General features: G+C 42.1%; 1 protein-coding gene across 4 annotated transcripts in view; it reads left to right on the forward strand.

Annotated features, from left to right (window-relative positions):
* Positions 1–221: 221 nt before the first annotated feature.
* LOC101329768 (putative tetratricopeptide repeat protein 41) overlaps positions 222–23,042 on the forward strand; it is an 81,246-nt gene continuing 58,425 nt past the window's right edge. Inside the window, exons 1-5 of one of the 4 annotated variants that reach the window (XM_073788274.1) lie at positions 222–755; positions 1,606–1,675; positions 12,459–12,969; positions 14,133–14,368; positions 18,250–18,427. In XM_073788274.1, coding sequence (XP_073644375.1) covers positions 12,911–12,969; positions 14,133–14,368; positions 18,250–18,427 — 473 coding nt within the window. In that variant the 5' untranslated portion in view covers positions 222–755; positions 1,606–1,675; positions 12,459–12,910. Of the gene's footprint in view, positions 756–1,605; positions 1,676–12,458; positions 14,369–18,249; positions 18,428–23,042 lie in introns of all 4 variants that reach the window. The other 3 variants (XM_073788272.1, XM_073788273.1, XM_033866187.2) reach the window with 3 other exon arrangements.

Consider the following 23,042-nt stretch of genomic DNA (forward strand, 5'->3'; position numbering starts at 1 on the left):
AAGCGTGGCTCCTTCCGATTGGTCAGTCCTGGCTCCTTTTCTCCAATCAACTGGTTCCGCGGGCCCCTCTCACGCGGGACCGCCCCTTTGCCTGTGTTGCTCTGGTCTCTAAGGGAAACCCTCCAATGAACGTCAGCACAGAACACATCCTCCTTGCGGAGAGGTCACGCGGAACCACTTCCGGATCCTGAGCGCGCTTACTCCGTGACGAGGGGAAGCGGTAGCCATGGCAACGCGTTCTTCACCTTTCCCTTGTCCATGCGTGGGGTCACGTTGGGAATGATTCCAGAGCGACTTTTCGCAGTCAGCTTTCTATCTGGCAGTGCTTCTCGGAATCGAGACACACGTGAGAAGTTGAAAATCCCCCGGCGCACTTTTCGATGGGGTTGGGGAGGAACTACAGTTCCCGGCATGCAACGTACTAGGGGGAAAACACTGTAGTGCATGCTGGGAATCGTAGTCTTTGATCAGCTGCGTAGTTTGGCCCTTTCTTCTGCCTTTTTCCCAGCGTGTCTTTGCGGGAACTCTGCGCTGCGTGTTTTAGAATTTATATCTCGTTGCCAGTGCCGTAGAAGTTTCTGCCTATTCCAGACTCTCTAGTGTACACAGCCTTCAGAACCTAGAAAGCCGCCAGGCCTTGGCCGAGGCCGCCCAGCGTTCTGGGGGTCGGCCTGAGTCCGGCCCAGCCTCCGGTTCATGGACGCGCCTTTCCGAATCTGGCTTCTCGTGCGTCACGTGGGCAGCCGGAGCTTCTGGTACGTCTGCACCTTTCACAGCCGGAATGCTAGGCCTTCTGTTTCGGTTTACAGAAGAGGGTAGCGGGCCTTTTTTTTTTCCCCCTTCCCTTACGGGAAATCGCGAGCAACTTTGATGCCCTGACTCCCTCAGGAGAGTTCAAAGGCGGTGAACCGGTGGTCCCAGAGTCCCTGCTGTGAGTCAGGTGAAGAGCATGGTATTAAAGTCCAGTCTAGCAGAAAAAAGAAAAAAAAAAACACTCTCAGTTTGACGGGTGCAGGAGGATACACCTGCAGATCTTTGAAAGCAAAACCTGTGGGACTGCAAATGAGCGAGAGAGTACAGCTTTGTAACTTCATAGAAATACAGAAAGACATAAAACACCAGGTGGCTTTCGTGTGAGGGAAGTCCCTCACCCAAAGCTTGGGCCTTTGGAAATATTTTCTATGGCTTTTTAGCCTTTACAGAGCCCCCAGCCCGACCCGCACCCGGTTTCCACAGAAACACTGCCTTCCTTACCGCTTCCTACAGGTTAATTGAACTTCGAATTTGTTTTCAGATAATCATCCGAATTCCTGAAGACAAGCTTTTCAGTGACAGGCTATCGTATATATTTATAACTTCCCCTATTGAGGTTCGCCAGTCTTAATTCTGTGGTCAGCACTTACACGTTGTGGTGGTCCCTTATTTACATCTAACCAAATTATCTGAATTTGTTATTAGTAAGAAAAGGGTAGCTTACAAAGCTTTTGTTATGCCTCTGTGCTTATTTTTTTTGTTTAAAGAGTTACTAGGGTGTGGATTACATTCAGAAATCTCAAATAATTGCATTTTTGTGTGTTTTAACTCCTGTTTATTTTTTCTTTTTAGAAAAAGATGAGTTCCTTCACTATTCTGCATTTCACAACATTTCTTCCCCTTTTTCTCTAGCTCTGAACAAGTAAGCAACCAGTTCTGAAACTGCAAATTCCATCTTAACTGGTCAGTGGTGGGTAATTTGTGCTGCACCTGAAGGGAACTGAGAATGAGGCAGGCCCTCCAGAATAGATGCATTGCTTGTGGATAGATGTTACTGCAGATAACAGTGGGAATGTATGAGGCAGGCAGAACGCAAGACAATAGACTGGCAGAAGAATATGGCTGGTTGTTGTCAGGCTCAACTCTGCCCCTTTAAGACATGATCCCTGGCTATGCACCCTGTGAAGGTAATGGGCAGCTTACCCCATTCCCAGCCTTGCTGTTTCTTCCCAGCCTTGCTGTTTCTCCTCTGTAGTCTCCACTTCTTCTGCCTTTGACCTATGATTGATCCTCATGTCCCATCTTGGCTAGCTCCTCCAGAACTTACACTCCAGATTGTTTTTAAACTGCTGACCTGTGGATCTGATTCCCTCGCTTCCTAATTTTAGTTTTTTCCTTTTAACATTATATGTCCATGACTAGTATAGGGAATAGCTGCCTTTGTTGTTTTTGTTGTTAAGCTTTTTCTTGAGCACAGCTAACCCCACTAGACAGCACCCTCCTTTGCAGTTGAACTTGGGAGAAAACACCAGAGAGGCAAAGGGGTGCCGTTAGGAGCAATGGATAGCTCAACTGGTAGACAGGTGTAGTCCAGCAGCGAGGAGTCAGGGAGGATGCAGACTGGGAGATCGAGGCAGGAAAGCAGTTGGCATCGGAGAGCATTGAGGAATGAGGCTGAGCACCAAGGTCAATTTTTTGGTTGGTCAGTTGGTTCATTCATTCTTTCATTTATTAATTCAGCAAGTGTTGAGGACCTGGTATGTGCCAGGTATTATGCAAGGTGCTGGCAATAGAGGGGTGAGCAATATTGATATGGTGTCTGTGCAGAGTTTGAACAAATATTAACAGTGGAGTTGCAGCATAAGTGCATGTATCTTATTTAAACCAAAGCAAAGATATAAAAGAATGACTGCAAAAGAATGTGAGGGAGCTTTTTGGGGTGATGGAAATGCTCTTGATCTTGATTTTGGTGGTGGTTAAAACTCATCAAACTGTATACTTCGAAAAGAGTGAACTTTGTCATGTAAATTATACCTCAATCCAAGAAACCCTAATAGCAGCCATTGATTTAAACAATAAAACACTGAAACCATTTCAGTAGGAAGCAGGAAACAGACAGAGATGCCCGCTATTGTCAGTATTGTCCCACACTGTTTAGGAGGGTCTAAGAAAATTAACTGAAATTAATTTTAAAAAGTTGAGGTTTTTTTTATTTTGAAATCCCTTCTCACTGGTGAAATGATTGCCTATCCAGAAACTCAAGAGACTCTAGCTAGGGGAAAAAATTACTGACTATAAGAAATATGTAAACATCAATAGAATTGCTGTAATCTTGTAAAAAACACAGAAATGGAAATTTTAAAAATCTCATTCATATTAGAGACCCAAACCATAAAATACTTAGGAATAAACTTGACAAGAAAGACATAGCTCCAACATGAAGGAAACCATAAAATCTTATTGAAGAATATAAAACAAATGGAGAAGTTGGGTCTGGTACCATACCCTATAGGGTATTATTTACTGCTATGTAACAAATTACCCCAAAACTGTGTAGTTTAGAACAATGAACATGTATTATCTCACAAAGTATCTGTAGTGGGGAATCTAGGAGTACTTAGCTGGGTGGTCCTGGTTCAGGGTCTCTCATGAAGCTGTAGTCAGGATGTCAGCATGGGCTGCTGTCATCTACGGCTTGGCTGGGTCTAGAGGATCTGCTCCTATGATGACTCACTCATAGGTAATGGCAGGAGGTCTCAGTTCCTCACCACACAGACTTCTCCATTGGGCTACTTGGATGTGCTCACAGTATGGTGGCTGGCTTTCCCCAGAGTGAGTGATCCAAGTCAGAAAACAAGGCAGGAGCCATGAGAACTCATGACCGACTTTGGAAATCACATACTATCATTTCTGCAGTAACCCTACTCAGTGAGAAGAGGGGATTACGCAAGGAGGTTAATACCAGGAGTCAGAGATCATTGGGACCATCTTAGAAGCTGCCTGCTACCATACCGTAGCTGCAAGGGAAGCTGAGCAAGGTTCTAGCTGGCATCTTCAGCTTCATTTGTGAGGAGTGGGCTCATGAAATGGACAAGAACCAGAAGTGGGGATTTCCTCCAAAATAGGGAGGGGATTCAGATGTTGCACAGTCAAAAAGAATGGTAAATGTTCACTACGTGTTTGAATAGACAAACGGAACAGTGCAGCAAAAGAGAGAATCCAGACATAGATTGTTTCAATTTAATACATGATAAAAGTGATATTTCAATTTAGAGGAGAAAGGATAGTTTGTTTCACAAATGATGCTGGCCTTGACTGGTTATCCATCTAAAGAAAAATAAAGTTGACACCTATCTTACATCATATAAAAAAAGAAATCCAGTTTAGGAGAAAATAAGAAAGTCTGTGAGTGCACACTAAGAATGGGGGAGACCTACTCAATCAAGATCGAGCATCCAGGAAATACAGCAGAAAGCCCACAGTGTTTACCAGGCTCCTCTCTGGTGGGCCTGGAACTCCAACTTTTGTCCTACTAGCACTATCACCACGAGGCTGCTGAGTGTTGCCTAGCGCATCAGCCTTGTGCTGCTTTCTAAGAATATTAGCTCTGCATGGTGTAAGAATCAGCAAGCATTTTAAGGGGAAAAGCAACAGAGAATGTAGGGATCACTTCTTAACCCTTCCTTTCTGGAATCTTGTCTTCTGAAATCCTGGTTGCCTGAGTAGCTGTCTGATGCCTTTAAATAAATCCTCAAGTATCTTATCCAGCTTCTCTGTTCTGGCAGGAAGGTTGCTCTGCTTTGAATTGTCCTTCATGGTAGAATGTGGAAGTAGATGTAGGAGATGTAGATGTTCTTGGTCCTATTTTAATATTGGGGTTCAAATATTGGGTTTCAAAAATCCCAATGTTTCGGGCTTCCCTGGTGGCGCAGTGGTTGGGAGTCCACCTGCCGATGCAGGGGACGCGGGTTCGTGCCCCGGTCCGGGAAGATCCCACATGCCGCGGAGCGGCTGGTCCCGTGAGCCATGGCCACTGAGCCTGTGCGTCCGGAGCCTGTGCTCCGCAACAGGAGAGCCCATAACAGTGAGAGGCCTGCATACGCAAAAAAAAAAAAATCCTAATATTTCAGCTAAGACATTAAACAGCCATAATTATTTCCTCATGTTAACCTTTCGGTAGTTTTCATCAAGTAATTAATATGGTGTTTAAAGTTTCCGAAATGTGGAACTTGTATTATTTTTGACTAGAGAACAGTAAATGTGTTTCTAAATATTTAATGTAATTGTAACTACAGTTTACATTATATCTTCTTTTTGACTAGTTTTAACCACAAATGTGGATTATTTGTGATCTCCCTAGGCCCCACCCCAACTCACATCACGTTACCCTGCCTGAGCATTGACTGTGGGTTTATATAATGGTTACCTGCATTTGCTAATAAAATCTGTGGGTGCTGTGACTCTTAACATGCAATCAGAGAGTTTAAATTAAATTCATCTGTGGTCTTGTAGTTTACATTTTATTTTCTATTACCTAAAAATGAACATCTCCCTAGTCTCTGCCTTAGAAAAACAGATCAATTAAAAAATATATGTCCGGGACTTCCCTGGTGGTGCAGTGGTGAAGACTCTGTGCTCCCAATGCAGGGGGCCTGGGTTCGATCCCTGGTCAGGGAACTAGATCCCACATGCATGCCACAACTAAGAGTTCGAATGCCTCAAGTAAGGAGCCCATGAACCACGACTAAGCAGCCCGCCTACTGCAACTAAGAGCCGGTGCAACCAAATAAATAAATATTAAAAAAAAATATATATATATATGTATATGTCCAATTGTCCTCTGTCAACTTTGGATACCAGCAGAGCACAAGAGGAATTGAATTTCAAATAACAGATTTGTTAAATTTTAAATTGTGGTAATTTGATATTTTACATGATCTAATTAGCCATGTTGATGATGTTACATTAGGGACTTAATAGGAGTTTCAGAGCTGGAAGAAGTCTTAGAAATCATGTAGTTCCACAACTCACCCTCTTGGTTTTGAATCATAAAACTAAGATATTTTCATGGTTTAAAAAAACTCCAATTGGTACAGAAAAGTGTAAGATCAAAGGTAGAAGTTCCAGGTTCTCCCCACCCCATTGTTCCCATTCTCTAGAGGTCACTACTGATAGAAGTTCCTTATGCATCCTTCCAGAAATTGTGTGTGTGTGGGTGGGTGGGTGTGTATGTGTGCGCGCATGTGTGTTTGTGAACGTACATATGTGTGTAATAAAATTAAACATGAAATTCTTAATTTTAAAAAAGATAAATGGAACAATACACATTAGCTTATTCCATTTAATAGATCTTGGATGTCTTATCTTTTAAAATCTACTTTCCTATTTGATAGGCACTTGTTTTGTTTCCAGTTTGTTGCTATTACAGCCAGTGCTGCAGAGAATGCTTTAATCTGCACAGGTTTTTTATTTGTGAAAGCTTATCTGGAGGATAAACTTTTAGTTTTGGAATAGTTAGGTCAAAGAGTATGTGCCTTCAAATTCTGTGGTTATTTACCAGTTCCTCTGGGGGGTGGAAAAAAGCTGTACCAATTTATGTTCCCATCTCAAGGCTCCTCCCTCTCTTTTTAAAAAAAGCTAAGGAAATTCGAGGTCCAGAGAAAAGAAATGAGGTCTCAGAGTTAACTATTGGTAGAACAAAGTGGAACTCATATTTAAAAAATTTCTTACATTGCTCTAGCTACTACGTACCTCTTGGCTACTTGAAAAAGTTTGAAAGGCTTTTTAAAGAAATTTTATTTTTTTATGTGTATTATGAAAAAATTTGCAAATTAAAAAATTTTAAAAAAAGATTGAGGAAGAAAATTAAAATAACCCATATGCCTTAACTAGATACATCACTACTAGCATCTTGGTGTCTTCATTAATGTTTAATATATACATTTTTAAATTAAAATTGGAATCACACAATAACAGTTTTGTAACTGTCTTTAACTTGCCAATATATGGTAAACATTTTTCCATGTAAATATTTTTACAAGGTATCTTTTAGTGGGTGTACACTATTTCATGTCATGACTGTGCCATAATTATCGATTTATTATCGTTAGCCCTTTAGTTTACCAATCTTTAAACCATTGTAAATACTGCTGCACTGAAAATTCTTAGATGTAAATCCTTATAGACAAATAAAACAAATTCTTAAAATTGATATGCTTGGTAAATGTATGTGACTTGTGTTTCAAAGGGTTGTGGTACTGACAAATTACACTCTAGGAGAGTTGTACCAATTTACATTCCCACTGATTTACATTTTTTTTTTTTTTTTTTTTGCGGTACGCGGGCCTCTCACTGCTGTGGCCTCTCCCGTTGCGGAGCACAGGCTCCGGACGCACAGACTCAGCGGCCATGGCTCATGGGCCTAGCCGCTCCGCGGCATGTGGGGTCTTCCCGGACCGGGGCACGAACCCGTGTCCCCTGCATCAGCAGGCAGACTCAACCACTGCGCCACTAGGGAAGCCCTGATTTACATTTTAAGCATAAAAAGCTTTACAAAAAAAAAAAGAAAGAAAAGAGAGGAAAAGCAAAGTAAAAGTACAGCCTGGCGTTGTCAGAGTACTAAAGTTAGATGCTGTGGTCATTGAGGGCGGGCTTGGGGGTGGGGTATTTGAATATAGAAATCCCGAAGCCTTAAAATATTGAGAGAAATCTCTGAAAAAAAGTCAGAGGAGCTTTTGACCAGTTAGTAGATATTCTTATAACTTCTAGTTCTAAAGTGCAGTGATAAATATAGTGATACGATTGAGGCTACTTTATGGCAAAATTTGAAATCAAACATTTGCAATAGAGGTAATGTTAACACTGACAATAGCAGTAGGAATAGCAAACATTGAGGACTTCGTATGTACCTTGCAGATTCTTGTAAACTAAGCCGTGATAACTTGCTTAAGAAATCTGTTGAGAAGTCTGTCTCTTTCCCCTCCCTCCCTCCCTCCCTCCCTCCCTCTTCCTCCCTCCCTCCCTCCCTCTTCCTCCCTCCCTCCCTCTTCCTCCCTCCCTCCCTTCCTTCCTTCCTTCCTTCCTCTTTCAAGAGCAGGAGACTTAGTGAAGAGACAGTGAAGCAGTTCCCAGAATGGAAGGAAAAGCTAGACACCAGGCCTCAGGATTGACAGGACCCAGGGTAGCAATGGGCATCCAAGTGGCATGGACACTCTCTTTAAGGCACTGCAACAGGATGCCTCAGCCCTTACTAGGGAATGTTCTTTCTTAAAGTGTCCACCTTAGCAGTGTTAAAAGAAAACAAATTTTTATTTTAAAAAATGTTTATTAGGTGCTTATTATGCAAAGTATCATTTAATCCTGCCAAATGGGTGGTCATTGTTTCCAGATTTACAGCTGCAGGAACTAGTGTCAGAGTGAGATCTTGGGGCAGGTTTTATATGACTCCAAAGCCCATGCTCAACCTCTGTATCCCCGACAATGTGGGAGATGCCACTTTGATGCACTTGCTGCCATCAGGTGGGCCAGGGACAAATATTAAGTAACTTTGATTCTCTGGCACAGATGTTGGAGCCTTTCAGTTCTTTTTCGGTGTTTCTGATTATACCAAGAGAAAGTCAGTTTGGTCCAAGTTTGTCTTAAATGCCTCTCTAATAAGTACATGTTAATCTACTTTCTCCATAAAAAGAGAAGTGTATCTAAATAGAATTTATTCAGTACTTTGCTTTTTAATGCATTTATTTTTATGGATACTATCTATTTGTGACATGTGATAAGGGTTTTGCACTTACAGTAATAACGAAAAGTTTCTAGTTAAATTTTTTGACTTAACATTGTTTTAAAGAAAAATAAAGAGTCATGTCCTACTTTTCTTTATCTAATTTCTACTCCAAAATAACTCCTTCTTCTATTTAGGTCTCCTCTGTTCCTCTCCCCTCTCCCCCCACCATTAATCCCCTATTTCTGCAAAAACTGGGAGGGTTCTTTATCAGCAGTTGTGGAGCAAGTTGTGGAATTATGGTTTTTTCATTTTAATTATAAAGTAATGTAGCTATAGTTACTATGATCAGAGAAATGGATTTGTCTTAATCTTACCATTCTAACACAGCTACTGTATCATTTTTCTTTCCTGTTTTTACCTCACGTGCATTTCTCTAATAATGATACTTAACATTCACTGACTATTCGTTATAGGCACTGTTGTTAGCATTTCGCAATCCAATAACTTGTTTAATCTTTTTAAGCATTTTATGATATAGATTCTGTAATCCCTGTTCTGCAGATGAGGAAACTGAAGCATGGTGAATTTACGACACTTACTGTAAGGACTTGAATCCTGGGAACTGGTGTTCTGAATTTGGACCTTTGACTTCTGCACTGTGCTGTTTCCCATATTTAGCTGTGTTTTATTAGCACTGTTATTATTATGGCCTATACTTATTTTTTTCTCCTTCTCACTTAACCCTTACTTATAAACCTTTTTCTCTTGGTATATAGTCCTCAGATTTTTAAAGAATCAACTATATTTTGGTCTAATTTATATAAAATAAATTGCACCCATTTTAAGTGATCAGTTGGTAAGTTCTGATGAATGCCTACATCTAACTACCATTATATTTATGATAGAAAACATTCCTGTTGCCCTAAAGAGTTCCCTTGTGACCCTTCCCAGTTATTTCCTCCCCATGCTCTGCAAGGCAACTAAAGATCTGCTTTCTGTCACCATTTTTGTTTGCCTTCCTCTTCAATCCATGAGTTATTTAGAAATAATATTTAATTTCCAAAATTTGTGTGAATTTTTCAGGTATCTTTCTGTTATCAGTTTCAAATTTAATTCCATTGGGGTTAGAGAACATATTTTATATAATTTCAGTTCTTTCAGATGTGTTGAGTTTTGGTTTATGGCCTAGAATTCAGGTTGGCAAACTTATTGTTTAAAGGGCCAGATAGAAAATATTTTAGTTTTTGTGGGCCCTTTGACCTCTGTCATAACTACTCAACTCTGCTGTTGTAATATGAAATACTTAATATGAATGAAAGTGGCTGTGTTCTGATCAAATGTTCTTTATAAAAACAGGCAACAGGTGGGCCTTAGCCTTTTGGCTGTAGTTTGCTGACCTTTGGCCTAGAACCTGGTCTATTTTGGTGCTTGTTCTATGTGCATGTGAGAAGAACCTGTATTCTCCTGTTGTTGGGTGGAATGTTCAAAAAAATGAAGTTGCCTGATAGTGTTTTTCAGATCTTCTATATCCTTGCTGATATCTGTCTATTTAAACTACTGATTACTTGAGAGGAGTGTTGAAATCTCTAACTGTATTAAGGGTGTATCTATTTCTCCTTTCATTTTACCAGTTTTGCTTTGTGTATTTTTTTTAAATAAGTGATTGTTAAGTTTTTTAAAAAAAATATCTATTTATTTATTTGGTTGCACCAGGTCTTAGTTACAGCAGGTGGGCTCCTTAGTTGCAGCTCGTGGGTTCATTAGTTGCAGCTCAGTGGCTCTTTAGTTGCGGCATGCAGCCTCTTATCTGTGGCATGTGAACACTTAGTTGCGGCATGCATGTGGGATCTAGCTCCCTGACCAGGGATCGAACCTGGGTCCCTTGCATGGGGAGCATGGAGTCTTAACCACTGCGCCACCAGGGAAGTCCCTGCTTTGTGTATTTTGAAGCTCTGTTGTTAGGTGCCTACACACTTAGGATTATTATGTCTTCTTGGTAGACCGACTACTTTATCATTATGTAATGTCACTTTCTATTCCTAGTAACACTTGTTCTGAAGTCTACTTTTTCTGATAATAATATAGCTCCTCTAGTTTACTTCTTTCTGGGATCACACACTTCTGTACTGCCTGATGTATAATGTCTGAAAACAGCTAATTCTTATATTTTGTCCAGTTTTCTAATTTTTTGAAGAGGATAGGTAAGTCTAGTCCCTGTTATTTTATCATGGCTGGAAGCAGAAGTCTCTAACTGTCTTTTAAACATACGTACCACTTGCCATCAGTGGCTATACTTTTATCCTCTTAGTTATACTTTTATCCTCTTAGTTATGTCCTTTGTGGAGACCATTTAGTTTTCTTTCTTTCTTTTACTATTTTTTCTATCATAAACAGTGAACATCTAATGACTATAGTTGCTCACTATTTTGATTATTTCCTTGGAGTGATTCCCAGAAAGTAGAATCATTGAGTCAAAAATTAAAAACACTTTAATATATTTTGAAGTATATTGCCATTTACTTTCCAAATATACCTTCTAATGGCTTTCCAGAATTACCAGTTTACAATTCCATAGATATATGTGAGGTATAAATTTCACCAATATTTAGATAACTATGTGTACTCAAAAAAATCTGTATCATTGCTTACTTTTAAATTTCGTTGAATTCTGGAAAGGTTAAATATGCTTTTATATGTATTCTTGTATTATTTTTCTTTTTATCTGTTTGTATCTTTTGCTTATATGTCAACTAGGATATCAGTATTTTTCTTAGAATAAAGATAAATTTATTTGTGGCAAATATTTTTAAAGTCTGTTGTTTGCCTTTAAGTATTTTTATTTTTATTTATTTATTTTAATGAATGTATTTATTTATTTATTTTTGGCTGTGTTGGGTCTTTGTTGCTGCACACGTGGGCTTTCTCTACTTGCGGTGAGTGGGAGCCACTCTCCATTATGGTGTGAGGGCTTCTCATTGCGGTGGCTTCTCTTGTTGCTGAGCACGGGCTCTAGGCATGTGGGCTTCAGTAGTTGTGGCCCACAGGTTCAGCAGTTGCAGCTCATAGGCTCTAGAGCGTGGGCTCAGTAGTTGTGGCATATGGGCTTAGTTGCTCCGTGGCATGTGGGATCTTCCCGGACTAGGAATCCAACCTGTGTCCCCTGCATTGGCAGGTGGATTCTTAACCACTGCGCCACCAGGGAAGTCCCTAAGTATTTTTAAAATGTAGTTATTATCTATTCTTTTGTGATTTCTTCTACAGCGTATAAGTTTTGGAAGTCCTTTCCAGGTTTGATAAATATTTAATTATGTTTTCTTTTCATTTAAAACATATTAAATTCTTTCATTCAACAATTATTTACCTGTCACCTACTCTGAGCCAGTCCTTATACTAGGTGTTGGGGACCTGGTAGAGACCTAGATAGAAATTACTACCTCTGATCATTTGGGAATAGGAAAACATGGATATTTTCAAGGTCTGATAATCTAATTCTAGCCTCCTACGTGGCAGGTGAAAAGTCTATTAATAAAGTGTCCATGATGCCTATTCTGTCATCTTTTAGATTTTGTTTGTGTGAGATTAAATTAAATTAATTTTTTCAGATTGTCGCCTCTTTATTACAGTATCATTATTGCATAGGTGTTTCGTACCTATTGATTTGTGGTATCTTCAAGACCTAGAGTCTTATCTCTATTATATGGAGGCAGTATAATGTATGTGTCCTGGAGTCAGGCTGACCTGCTTTTAGATCCTAGCTCTTCACTTACTAGCCAGGTACCTTTAGACACGTTGCTTATCCTGTCTGAACTTTTCTTTCTTCATCAGTAAAGTAGGGTGGTAATATTATCTATCGTAGGATTATTGTGACAATTAAATGCAAAAGGGTTAACACTTTTTTTAAAAGGTAATGTATTATTATATTCTTGTCAGGTGGTCTTGATGGAAAATTGCCCTATACGTGATAACACGGTATGTTTCTCTGTAGGTGAAAGCAACAAACATAACCAATAAAGCAACATTTGGTATGGAAATAAGTTGCATCAAGAAAAATCTCGTGGGCTTCCCTGGTGGTGCAGTGGTTGAGAGTCCGCCTGCCGATGCAGGGGACACGGGTTCGTGCCCCGGTCCGGGAAGATCCCACATGCTGCGGAGCGGCTGGGCCCGTGAGCCATGGCCGCTGGGCCTGTGCGTCCGGAGCCTGTGCTCCGCAACGGGAGAGGCCACAGCAGTAAGAGGCCCACGTACCGGAAAAAAAAAAAAAGAAAAAGCTCGTAAAGCTAAGTAGTTTTCATTGAATATTTTGCTTCTGAGCAATGTGCAAGCATATCTGCATCGTTGCTGGAGGGCGTGTGTTGTTCCATTAGGTCAGTGGACTTGAATTCCCAGTGCATGTAGGTGAATGGAGTGTCGTATGAGCCTGCACGACTTAAGATAAAAATGATCACAGAACTCCATCAGATTCTTAGAGCCAGACTTCTTTGCCTCTCGGATGCCAGGTACATTACTGGTCTTGGCCCTTATTACATTTTGATTTGTTCCTCTTGTCCTGACCTCAACTTCATACCTATTTTCATTCTTGCTTCTGGTCACAGTCATGGGTCTTGGCTTATTCTGTTGCTGGATACACTAGGCTCCTTTTCTGCATTTGCCTTCCTTTTCACACTCTTAGCAAGTCCCCTTATGTAGTTTTCAAATTCACAGGGTGGCAGAAGGAGCAGGTGGCCAACGGAACACCGGGAAGGTGGAATGGGGGGCTGAGGAAAAGAGGGAGAGCCTTGTAACCAGTGCCCACTCATCACCCGTGGTTCTCAGCTCTTCAGCAAAAGCTTTGGGGAAACAGAGGAGCCGTGGACTTCCTGTAATCCTAAAAAAGAATGTGTTTTTTTCTTTTTCACTCCTAACTTAAACTAGATTGTGTCTCAACTCTGATCTGCCCATTGGTTGACATCACTCACCTTCAAATATCTATAAGAAAGAAGGCATTTTGGGGAAGGATTTCAATCTGTTTATAGTGAACATAATTAGGGGGAAGTCATAGAAGCAGTGGAGGTCAGTGGCTGCACCAGGATGAAAATTGTTTTAAGGGTGATGTCGTCTCTGAGCAAAGTGAAATGAGCCAGGAGGCAAATGAGAATGTAGACAGGTCTGCCCAATTCCTTTTAAAGCCCCAGAAACCCATTCAGCCTTACATCTGCTCGACTCTGGATGATTTTCAGGAAGAGAGAGACTATTTGGCAAACTCCAGCTTCCCTCAGCTGAGCGAATTCTGCAGTTCCCGGGGTGCGTGTTTCAAAGCTGTGGACCTGAGGTGGTCAGCATTGAAGGCCCAGGCGCCCTTACCCTTCAATCTATTTAGACAACATTTTTGTCTCCACTAGCAACATCTGAAGCTCTGTCTGGACTGCGTGAACAGCTGCTTTCCCTTTTTTATCTGCTTGCTGGGTCAGACATATGGGGACTTTCTCCCTGACTACTCACCTGTCATGTTCTCCAAGGCAACTGACTTGTCAAGTTTATCCATAATGGAACAGAATCTCTATGTTGCTGCAAGAAACTGTTATCCTTGGGTCCTGGAGAATCCCAACCGCAGTCTGATTGAGTTAGAGATCATCCAAGCAGCATTTCTGAATGAGTCTCAATTTCAGTATTTTTACTTTAGGACGGGAACCATGCTGCTGAAGCCTATGGACGAGGAAAAGGAGGAGATGGTGTCTGCAGGTTTTCTGATCAACAATGAGGAAAAATTAAAGATTGGAAAGCTTAAGGCCAAGATTATTAGCAAAGGACTACCTGTCAGGTTGTACAGAGATCTCCATGAGTTGGGTGAGCCTGGTTCTCAAGGACTGGTTGGTTGTGATAGAGAAACTTTACCCACTTTAATCATGGAAAATATAGGTTAGTAAATATGGAGATAGCTAAGTCTGTTGTCATAGGTCCATGTGTTTTGTATGTCTTCCTTGTGAAAGGAATTTTTAAATGGTTGAAAATATTCCTTGAGCATTTAAAGTCATTACCATATTCCTGTAACATGCATTTCTTCATTTGAAGATTTTTGAAACTGAGAACAAATAGTGGGTCATGGAAGAGGATTTAGGAAGTCAAGGAGCTCAGAGAAGACCTAAAATATCTGGCAGTTAACATGTAGATATAGAGCAGAGGTTCTCAACCAGGGCTGATTTTGCCCCCAAGGGATTTTTGGCTACATCTTTGGTGTCACATTTTTGGTGTCACAGTTGGGGGTGTACTACTGGCATCTAACAGGTGGAGGTCAGGGTCACTGCTAAACATCCTACAGTGCACAGGACTGCCCCTCATAATAAAGAATTTTCCAACCCAAAATGTCAACAATGCCAAGGTTGAGAAATCCTGATCTAAAGAGGAGAGAACTTTTATTAATTGTCATGTGCTTTTTGCACGTTATCGCATTTAATCTTCAAGGTTTAGCCCTGCAAGGTAGGTGCTCTAATTCCTGTTTTACAGATGAACAAATGAAAGCTGCTGTGTAGCAGTTAAGTGACTTACCTAATGTCACTTCACCAGTGAGGGATCATTCTAGGATTTGAACCCAAGTCCTTTTGACTCCAAAATCCATGCTCGTTTGCCTTTACACTTACTACTCAGAGTAAGTGATCCGTGCACCAGTAGCCTCGGCATCACCTAGGAACTTCCTAGAAATGCATTCTGGGTCTATTGAATTAGAATTTGCATTTTAATAAAGATGACCAGGTGAGTTGCAGGCACATTAAAGTTTGAGAAGCACTGCCTGGCATCCTGTTGCCTCTGAATGAAATGGTTACATTTATTCTGAAAATACTGTGTCATGGACATGTACAGATTAAAAAGGGAGGAACAACATCAGAGCAGGGCAGAGATTCTTCACCTAGACAGACTTTGGGAGGGATCTGTGATGCCCTAAATTTATATGAAAAAGAGAATGTTTATATGCAGATGTGTGTTTTGGGCGGTAGGAAGTTGGCCTGTGTCTTTGATCAGATTCTCAAAAGGTTTAATGACCCAAAAAAGATTGTGAGTTACTGTTGTAAGGGCCCAATTAATGTGGGAGTGCAAAATGCAGGTGGTGCATTCTCAGATGCTTTCAGGGACCAGGCAGGCATAGTCCTTCTAATATGATAGGGGGGCAGATGGATCTGTAGTCAACTGCATGGAAGGGCGTTGACCCACCTAAAGTCATTCACATCCATTGTTGGGGGTGGGGCACAAAATCCCACCTGTGCTGGTCAAACAAAACTCTGCCTACAAGCCAAATTATTTTGGAGTCCTAGAAAAGAATATTGTAACAGTCGTTACTCTTTGGGTTGAAAGTGACTCGGACTGGCTCCAACAGACAGGGAATTTTAGTTTATATAACTTTAAAGCCCAGGATTGGGTCTGTGTTCAGCTCAGGCTTCGTCCACTGGCTCAAATGAGGTTACCAGGCCCTGGTTTCTCACTATTTCTCTGCATGGCTCTGCTGTCCTGATGTTGCCTCAACTCCTTGGCGCCTCCATAATGGAGGGAAGGTGGCTGTAGCAGCTCCAGGTTCAGGTCCAGCAGGAATGGCTCAAAGTCCTAGGATTAAGTCTTTCTGTCTCTGATTAGCCGGACTTGGACTATATGTTTGTATCTGACTCAGTCACTGGTGCCAAGAGAATGTGATGCTCTGATTGGCTAAACTTGGGTCATATGCCACGTCTGGAGCTGGAGGGAGTCAGACCCACTACAATAACATGAAGTGAGAGTTGGGACAAGGTGGGACCCCAAATGATAATCTGGGGCTGTTACTGGAATTAGGGTAGGGTGAATAGAAGTTGGGCAGCCCCAAAATATCCTGAATATTTACTACGAGCTCGGAGTTTTAGAATGTCCAACAACAGAAATGCTCTCAGATCCAAGATTTTTTAGTTCCTAGTTCTGTGACTTTGAGAAAATGATGTAATATTGGTAAGCCTTGGTTTCTTCTATTTACTGAGTTAGCATTAACGACCTTGAACTCAAGGTAATGTGTATAATAATGGTGTAAAATACCTGAAAACAGTGCCTGACACATATTAGGCTAATGAGAATGAATCATAAAAAATGAGTCCTGGGCTTCCCTGGTGGCGCAGTGGTTGGGAGTCCGCCTGCTGATGCGGGGGGCACGGGTTCGTGCCCCGGTCCGGGAGGATCCCACGTGCCGCAGAGCGGCTGGGCCCGTGAGCCATGGCCGCTGAGCCTGCGCGTCCGGAGCCTGTGCTCCGCAGCGGGAGAGGCCACGGCAGTGAGAGGCCCGCGTACCAAAAAAAAAAAAAAAAAAAAAAAGGGTCCTGGAAGAATATAGTATATATTTGGCTAAGGCCTGAAGTATGGTTAATAGTGATATGCTTTGACTAGTCTCAATCTGAACTGCATTCATTAATATTTACTAACATGTTCAAGAATCAAGCCTTCCTGTATATTTGGGTTAGAGACAGGTTATTTCTCCATAATATTCTCCTTAGTCTTTGATTTTGGTTATTATTGAAATATTAGCTTGTTTTAGACTTTAGTTTTGAATATGTAATATATGGACTACATGTCTGCAGTAGAAGGTACAGAATGGATGGATTATTACAAAATCTTCAGAAAAAAGGCTAAATTACTTTTCTTTTGGATCTTCGATACCCTTTAATCACCCAGGTAGTTCCAGAATCTCACAGCTTGCGGAGCACAGGCTCCGGATGCGCAGGCTCAGCGGTCGTGGCTCACGGGCCCAGCCGCTCCGCGGCATGTAGGATCCTCCTGGACCGGGGCACGAACCTGTGTCCCCTGCATCAGCAGGCGGACTCTCAACCGCTGCACCACCAGGGAAGCCCTCAGTTCATACTCTTGACCTTCAGAAGCACTCTGAGGTCCTTGGAGATGCCTGAGACTAGTGGGTGAGGTTCAGGGTGAGCTAAAGAGATCCATTAGACTGTGGGATCATTTCCAATTCTGTCCAAGATCTTGAAATTTGAAGCTAACCTTGGCCAAACTGTTGGTCCTCTAGGTTATTCTGGCCCTAACCTGAGCCACAAGGCAGCCCAGTTAACTATGGGGGTATAAGATGGCTTGAGACCTTACCAGGTTAAACTACCTGATGTTCATTTTCCTGCCTCACTGCATGTAAAAAAAACAAACCCCACCCAAACTCTGGGAGACGTAGGTGTCTCCAGAGACAGGAGGACATTTTGGCAGTCCAGAACACCTTGACTTTAATTAGGCAATGAGTTTAGAAACACAGTGCCTTGAAACTAGAAGGAGTCTCAAGAGATCCAGTTGTCTGGCCCTGCCACTTATTTTACCTGGGAATTTAAGGGACTTGCCCAGTGGCAGAGTTGCAGCTGTACCCATGGTTGTCATTGGGCATCTTATCTTAAAAATACACTCCACTCCCCCAACCATTGCCATGGATAGAAACATACACATATGCCACGAGATTGAATTAGGTGACTTCATATTTAGCTAACAGTCTAAAAATACAAGATGATACATGTAGAAAATCCAATTTTTTTTTTGCCTTGGTCATTCTGAGGTCATGAAATAACTTGGAATCCTACATAGGATTTCATGTACAAATAGCATTAAGATTAAGTTGCTTGCCTATAGCTTCCTTTCATTAGAATGTAGAACGGGCTATGAAATTTGGTGCTAACATAGAAAGAAGGTGGTATAGACACAGAAGGTGAGATACTTCCCTTGGTATTCATAATAACCATGGGTAATGGAAAATGCAAAACTATAGATCTAAGGTATCAAAACATATCTTTTTGTGTCTAAAGACTTCAAGCACAACTTTGAACGTTTCTATCACGAAGAGTTCACTGAGAAGTGCAAGGAAGTGTTTGTTATTTCCAAGGAGTCAAACAGAACCTTTGAAATCTTGGAAAGATTTGCCTTAAAGGATGTGGAATTTGATTTTAATAATGCCGCAGCAGGCCCCAGCCTATCTATTCTCAGGTAAGATGTCAAGAAATCCCAAGCAAAGCAGCCTGACTTCAGTGAGTATGATCCCCCAAATTGGGAATTTCTTCCCTCACTTCCCCCTTTCTATGTCCATCCTTGCCTGCAAGAGAGGCTCCCTAAAAGTCACCCCCAGGTTAGAATCTCCTCATCAGATATCACTCTGCAACTGCCAAGTTACTTCCCTTCAGTCTCCTTAAAAGATTATAAATGCTGGAGGGCAGAGAGCTTGCCTTCTTTTTTAATGCCATAGATCAAAGTTGGTCTAAGTCATTCCTGTCAGTGATGGAATGATTTTAAGGAGAAGAAACTGGATTAGGAAATATGAATAATGCATCTGTACAGTATTGTATAATTTACAAAGAGCTTCCACATACATCATCAGCTCATTATTAATTACATTAAGATATTCAGCCAATACTTGTTAATTGCCGACTATGGGCCATAGCATTATTTGCGTTTGTGAGAATCGAGTTATCTTACCCAAAGTTTGCACTCCTTCACAGTGTCGTCTGCATTAAAACCCCCATATCTTTTCCCACTCCGGGTGCTGACATGCTCTCTTCACCACCCACAGGCATGAAGAGACTGGGGCGTGAGGAAAGAATTGGGTTTGTCTGTGGTGTCCTTTCCAGTCTCAACCCTAGAAATAGGGAGGTTCTTGGGATCATTTTATTTTCTTCCATCCTCATCCTCCAGTTCTTATTACAGATCTCATTTATTCTGTGAGAGTTTGGGGATTTGAAATAAACTCACAGTGGCTAGGGTGGCTCAAGGTTTGCTCCACCATGTCTGCCACGGTCTCAGCACCCACTATCATGTGCAGAGCTACGAACATTCTTGTGGTTCTGGGAACCCATGCCAAGAGGAAGACAATTTAATTGGTTAAAACAACATGGCGCTCAGTCAAGGTTTTTGAAACTACAAGAGTATGAAATATATGTCATCTGTTAAAAATCTTAGGTTTGAATAGGCAAGTCCATAGAGACAGAAAGTAGATTAGTGGCTGTCAGGGGATGAGAGTAGAGGGGAACCGGGACATGACCCCTAATGGGTCTGGAGTTTCTTTCTGGGGTCCTGAAAATGGTCTGGAATTAGATAGTGAAGATATTTACTATATACTAAGTAAACTAAAACCGACTGTATACTTTAAAATGGTGGATTTTTTTGGTATGTGAATTATATCTCACTTAGGTTATAATTTTAAGTATTTCAGAGTGGATGAGACATTTAATAAATTTTATTGCAATTACACAACTCCAGTTGTGCCCAATCAAAACACAGCAATTAAATAAGTCCTTTGAGATTAGCTGTGTGGAAGCAGGGCTTTGCCATTTGGAAATAACACCTTGTATTGTAAGTTCCTGAATAGTGTGTGCAGCTAACAGGAAAGGGTGTTCTTTTGGAGTTTCAAAGCATTTTCTTAATAACCGACCATCTAGAGCAATAGCATTCTCTATTTTTTCTCTTTTGAAGGGAGCTACAGTTTGCTTTGCAATGCTTCCATTTTCTATTTGTTCTTGAGAAGAAATCATTAAGACCCTAGTTTATTTATGGGGGTATATTATATTTGTATTTTTCCTTCATTGGTTTTTACCTGCTAAGTGCCCAAACATGTTCTAGACACAGGGGATACAGCAATGAACAAAAGACAAACATCCTTGCCTCCATGGAGCTTGTATTATGGAGACACGCAACAGACATGATACATATGGAAAATATGTAGTAGGCTAGATGCCTGTAAGTGCCATGGAGCAAGATGAAACCCTGAAAGGGAATAGGCCATCTGGTAGGAGAGAAGGTGGCATTTGGGTGACTGCTAGAAGCAGGTGAGGGAACGGGCTTTGCCAATATGAGTTGGAAGAGTATTCCAGACAGAGGGAACAGCAAACACAGAGGTCCTGAGGCTGGAGGAACGGCAGGGAGGCCAGACAGCTGGAAGGAAGTCAGAGCTGTAGGGAGGGTGATGGGGTGAGGTTGGAGATGTAAGGGATGAGAGGAGGGTCTCGTCTGTTCTCGTGCATCATTGTAAGGGCTTAGACTTTTACTTCTTTTGAGCACGGCAGTGACATTTGATAAGTTCACTCTGGTGGCTTGGCTGACGAGAGACTGAAAGCGGGCAAAGGTGAAAGTGGGGCATCAAATCCAATCCAATCCTGCCATTCAAATTTGATGGTGAGATGACTAAAGCAATAAGGCATTGATTCCTAACTCATAGTCATGGAGATGGAATTCTTATGGAGTAACTCCTATGTAATGATCCTGCTATAGGTGTTCTATTTCAATAGGTTTTCAGACTGATCCTCTTGCTTTGCTGAACCTGAGTGTCAGGTTTGTTTATTTCATTTCATTCACTCAATCAACAGTTTAGGATCAGGTACCGTGCCAGTCACTAACTGTCCAGCAGTGAGTTAGGTAAGCCTGTAAGTGCCCACGTGGAGCTTACATCAATGACAAATCACTAGACACATATTTATTAAATTACGTGAGGGACAGGGCTGCAGTCTTTATGCAGTGATACTCGTGGACCTGGGACTCCTCTGCATTTCCAGAAGCTTTTCACTGAAAAAATTTAAGCAACAGGACAAGCAGGGCCGGCTGGCTCCAGCACCATTTAGCATCACTGCCTCAGCTACGAAGCTGGCTTTTCCCCCGGGGAGGTAGACGTGGGCAGGGGAGTAGGAGCGGCTGCTGAGAGCACAGCTGGGCCTGGGAGGTCACGAGCAGATTCAGCTTCTTTGCAGAGAACATTTTCCCGTGCCCGCCTCAGCTGTCCACAGCTGCAGCTCCTGCGTGGGCTGTGAGCCTGGGCGCCTCCCTAGTGGGGATGCTGAAACGCCCCTGGGTGAAGCTGACATTTCTGCTCCCCACCCACACCCTCGCTGGCCAGGATAAAGGGATCTAGCAGAGGAGAACTGCCCGCCCACCCGTATCCAGCTCTCCCAACCCAAGTGCCCTTGCCTGCCCTGCAGCTGACATCCCCTCCGTGACAGGCTTCACCGAAGGTCAAAGTAGAGCCACCGCTTTTCCTACTTACATGTTTCCTTGCCCTGTTCCTCCGGACCCTGGTGGCAGCCCTGACTAACAAGGAGTTCCATATATTTATTTATTTATTTATTTTAATAAATTTATTTATTTATCTTTGGCTGTGTTGGGTCTTTGTTGCTGTGCACAGGCTTCCTCTGGTTGCATCGAGCGGGGGCTACTCTTCGTTGCGGTGCGCGGGCTTCTCATTGCGGTGGCTTCTCTCATTGTGGAGCACAGGCTCTAGGCACGTGGGCTTCAGTAGTTGTGGCATGTGGGCTTCAGTAGTTGCAGCACATGGGCTCTAGAATGCGGGCTCAGTAGCTGTGGCACACGGACTTAGTTGCTCCGCGGCATGTGGGATCCTCCCGGACCAGGGCTCGAACCCATGTGCCCTGCATTAGGAGACGGATTCTTAACCACTGCACCACCAGGGAAGTACTGGAGTTCCATTTATTAAAGGCTTTTCAAGTGCCAGGTGCTGTGGCTAAGGGCTTCATCAGCATCTCTCTCTCGTTTTTTTTTTTTTTTTTTTTGGCTGCATTGGGTCTTTGTTGCTGCACGCGGGCTTTCTCTAGTTGTGTTGAGTGGGGACTACTCTTCGTTGCGGTGTGCGGGCTTCTCGTTGTGGTGGCTTCTCTTGTTGCGGAGCGCAGGCTCTAGGCGTGCAGGCTTCAGTAGTTGTAGCACGTGGGCTCAGTAGTTGTGGCTCACCGGCTCTAGAGTGTAGGCTCAGTAGTTGTGGCACATGGGCTTAGCTACTCCACGGCATGTAGGATCTTCCTGGACCAGGGCTCGAACCCGTGTCCCTTGCATTGGCAGGCAGATTCTTAACCACTGCGCCACCAGGGAAGCCCCCAAGAGGTCTTTCTTGATATAATAGTACAGTTACGCTTCTGTGAAATACAGTTACCCTCTCCACTTGTACACAATAGATTAAAAATGCTTGCTACATACAGTGCATAGACAGTTCAATAATTAGAACCAACTCAACTGTGTTTGAAATAAAATAGCTTATTTAGTCATTTAAAGTAAAATAACTGTACATATGAAAATAAAGATATGTAAATGTTAGGATCTACAAGCCTGTAAAAATAAAATCATTATTCTGCATTATACAAAACAGTGCAAGAAAAATTCTAAATAAGCTTTTGGAGCACAAATTATAAATTTTCCCTTTTAACTTATCATGCAGACATAGCATTTCAAACCATGTTATAGTCTATAGCCAGGTTCTTAATTTTTAAGAGGAAAAAATGCTAGTCAGTAAATTTTACTGTATGATTAAGTGTCACATACCATAAAATATTGACATCTCATTTAATGCTCTCAGTAAGCCCTTGACAGCATTATCGTCCCAGATAAAGAGATGGGACGGATGGCTGGGTCACACAGCTACACGTGGGCAGAGCAGGGAGTTCAAACTCCGGTCTTTGTTGTGTTCAGAGCCCCGACTCCTCATTACTGCACTGTCTTGCCCCTTTGAGCCAACAGAGGGACATTTCTCTCTTTTGGATGATTTCCATCAGGGTCCTCTGCCAGCATCGATTATCAGGAGAGTCTGCAGAGAGGTCATTGATGTGGAACG

Source organism: Tursiops truncatus, chromosome 11, assembly GCF_011762595.2.
Source record: "Tursiops truncatus isolate mTurTru1 chromosome 11, mTurTru1.mat.Y, whole genome shotgun sequence".
Classification (NCBI taxonomy): domain Eukaryota; kingdom Metazoa; phylum Chordata; class Mammalia; order Artiodactyla; family Delphinidae; genus Tursiops; species Tursiops truncatus.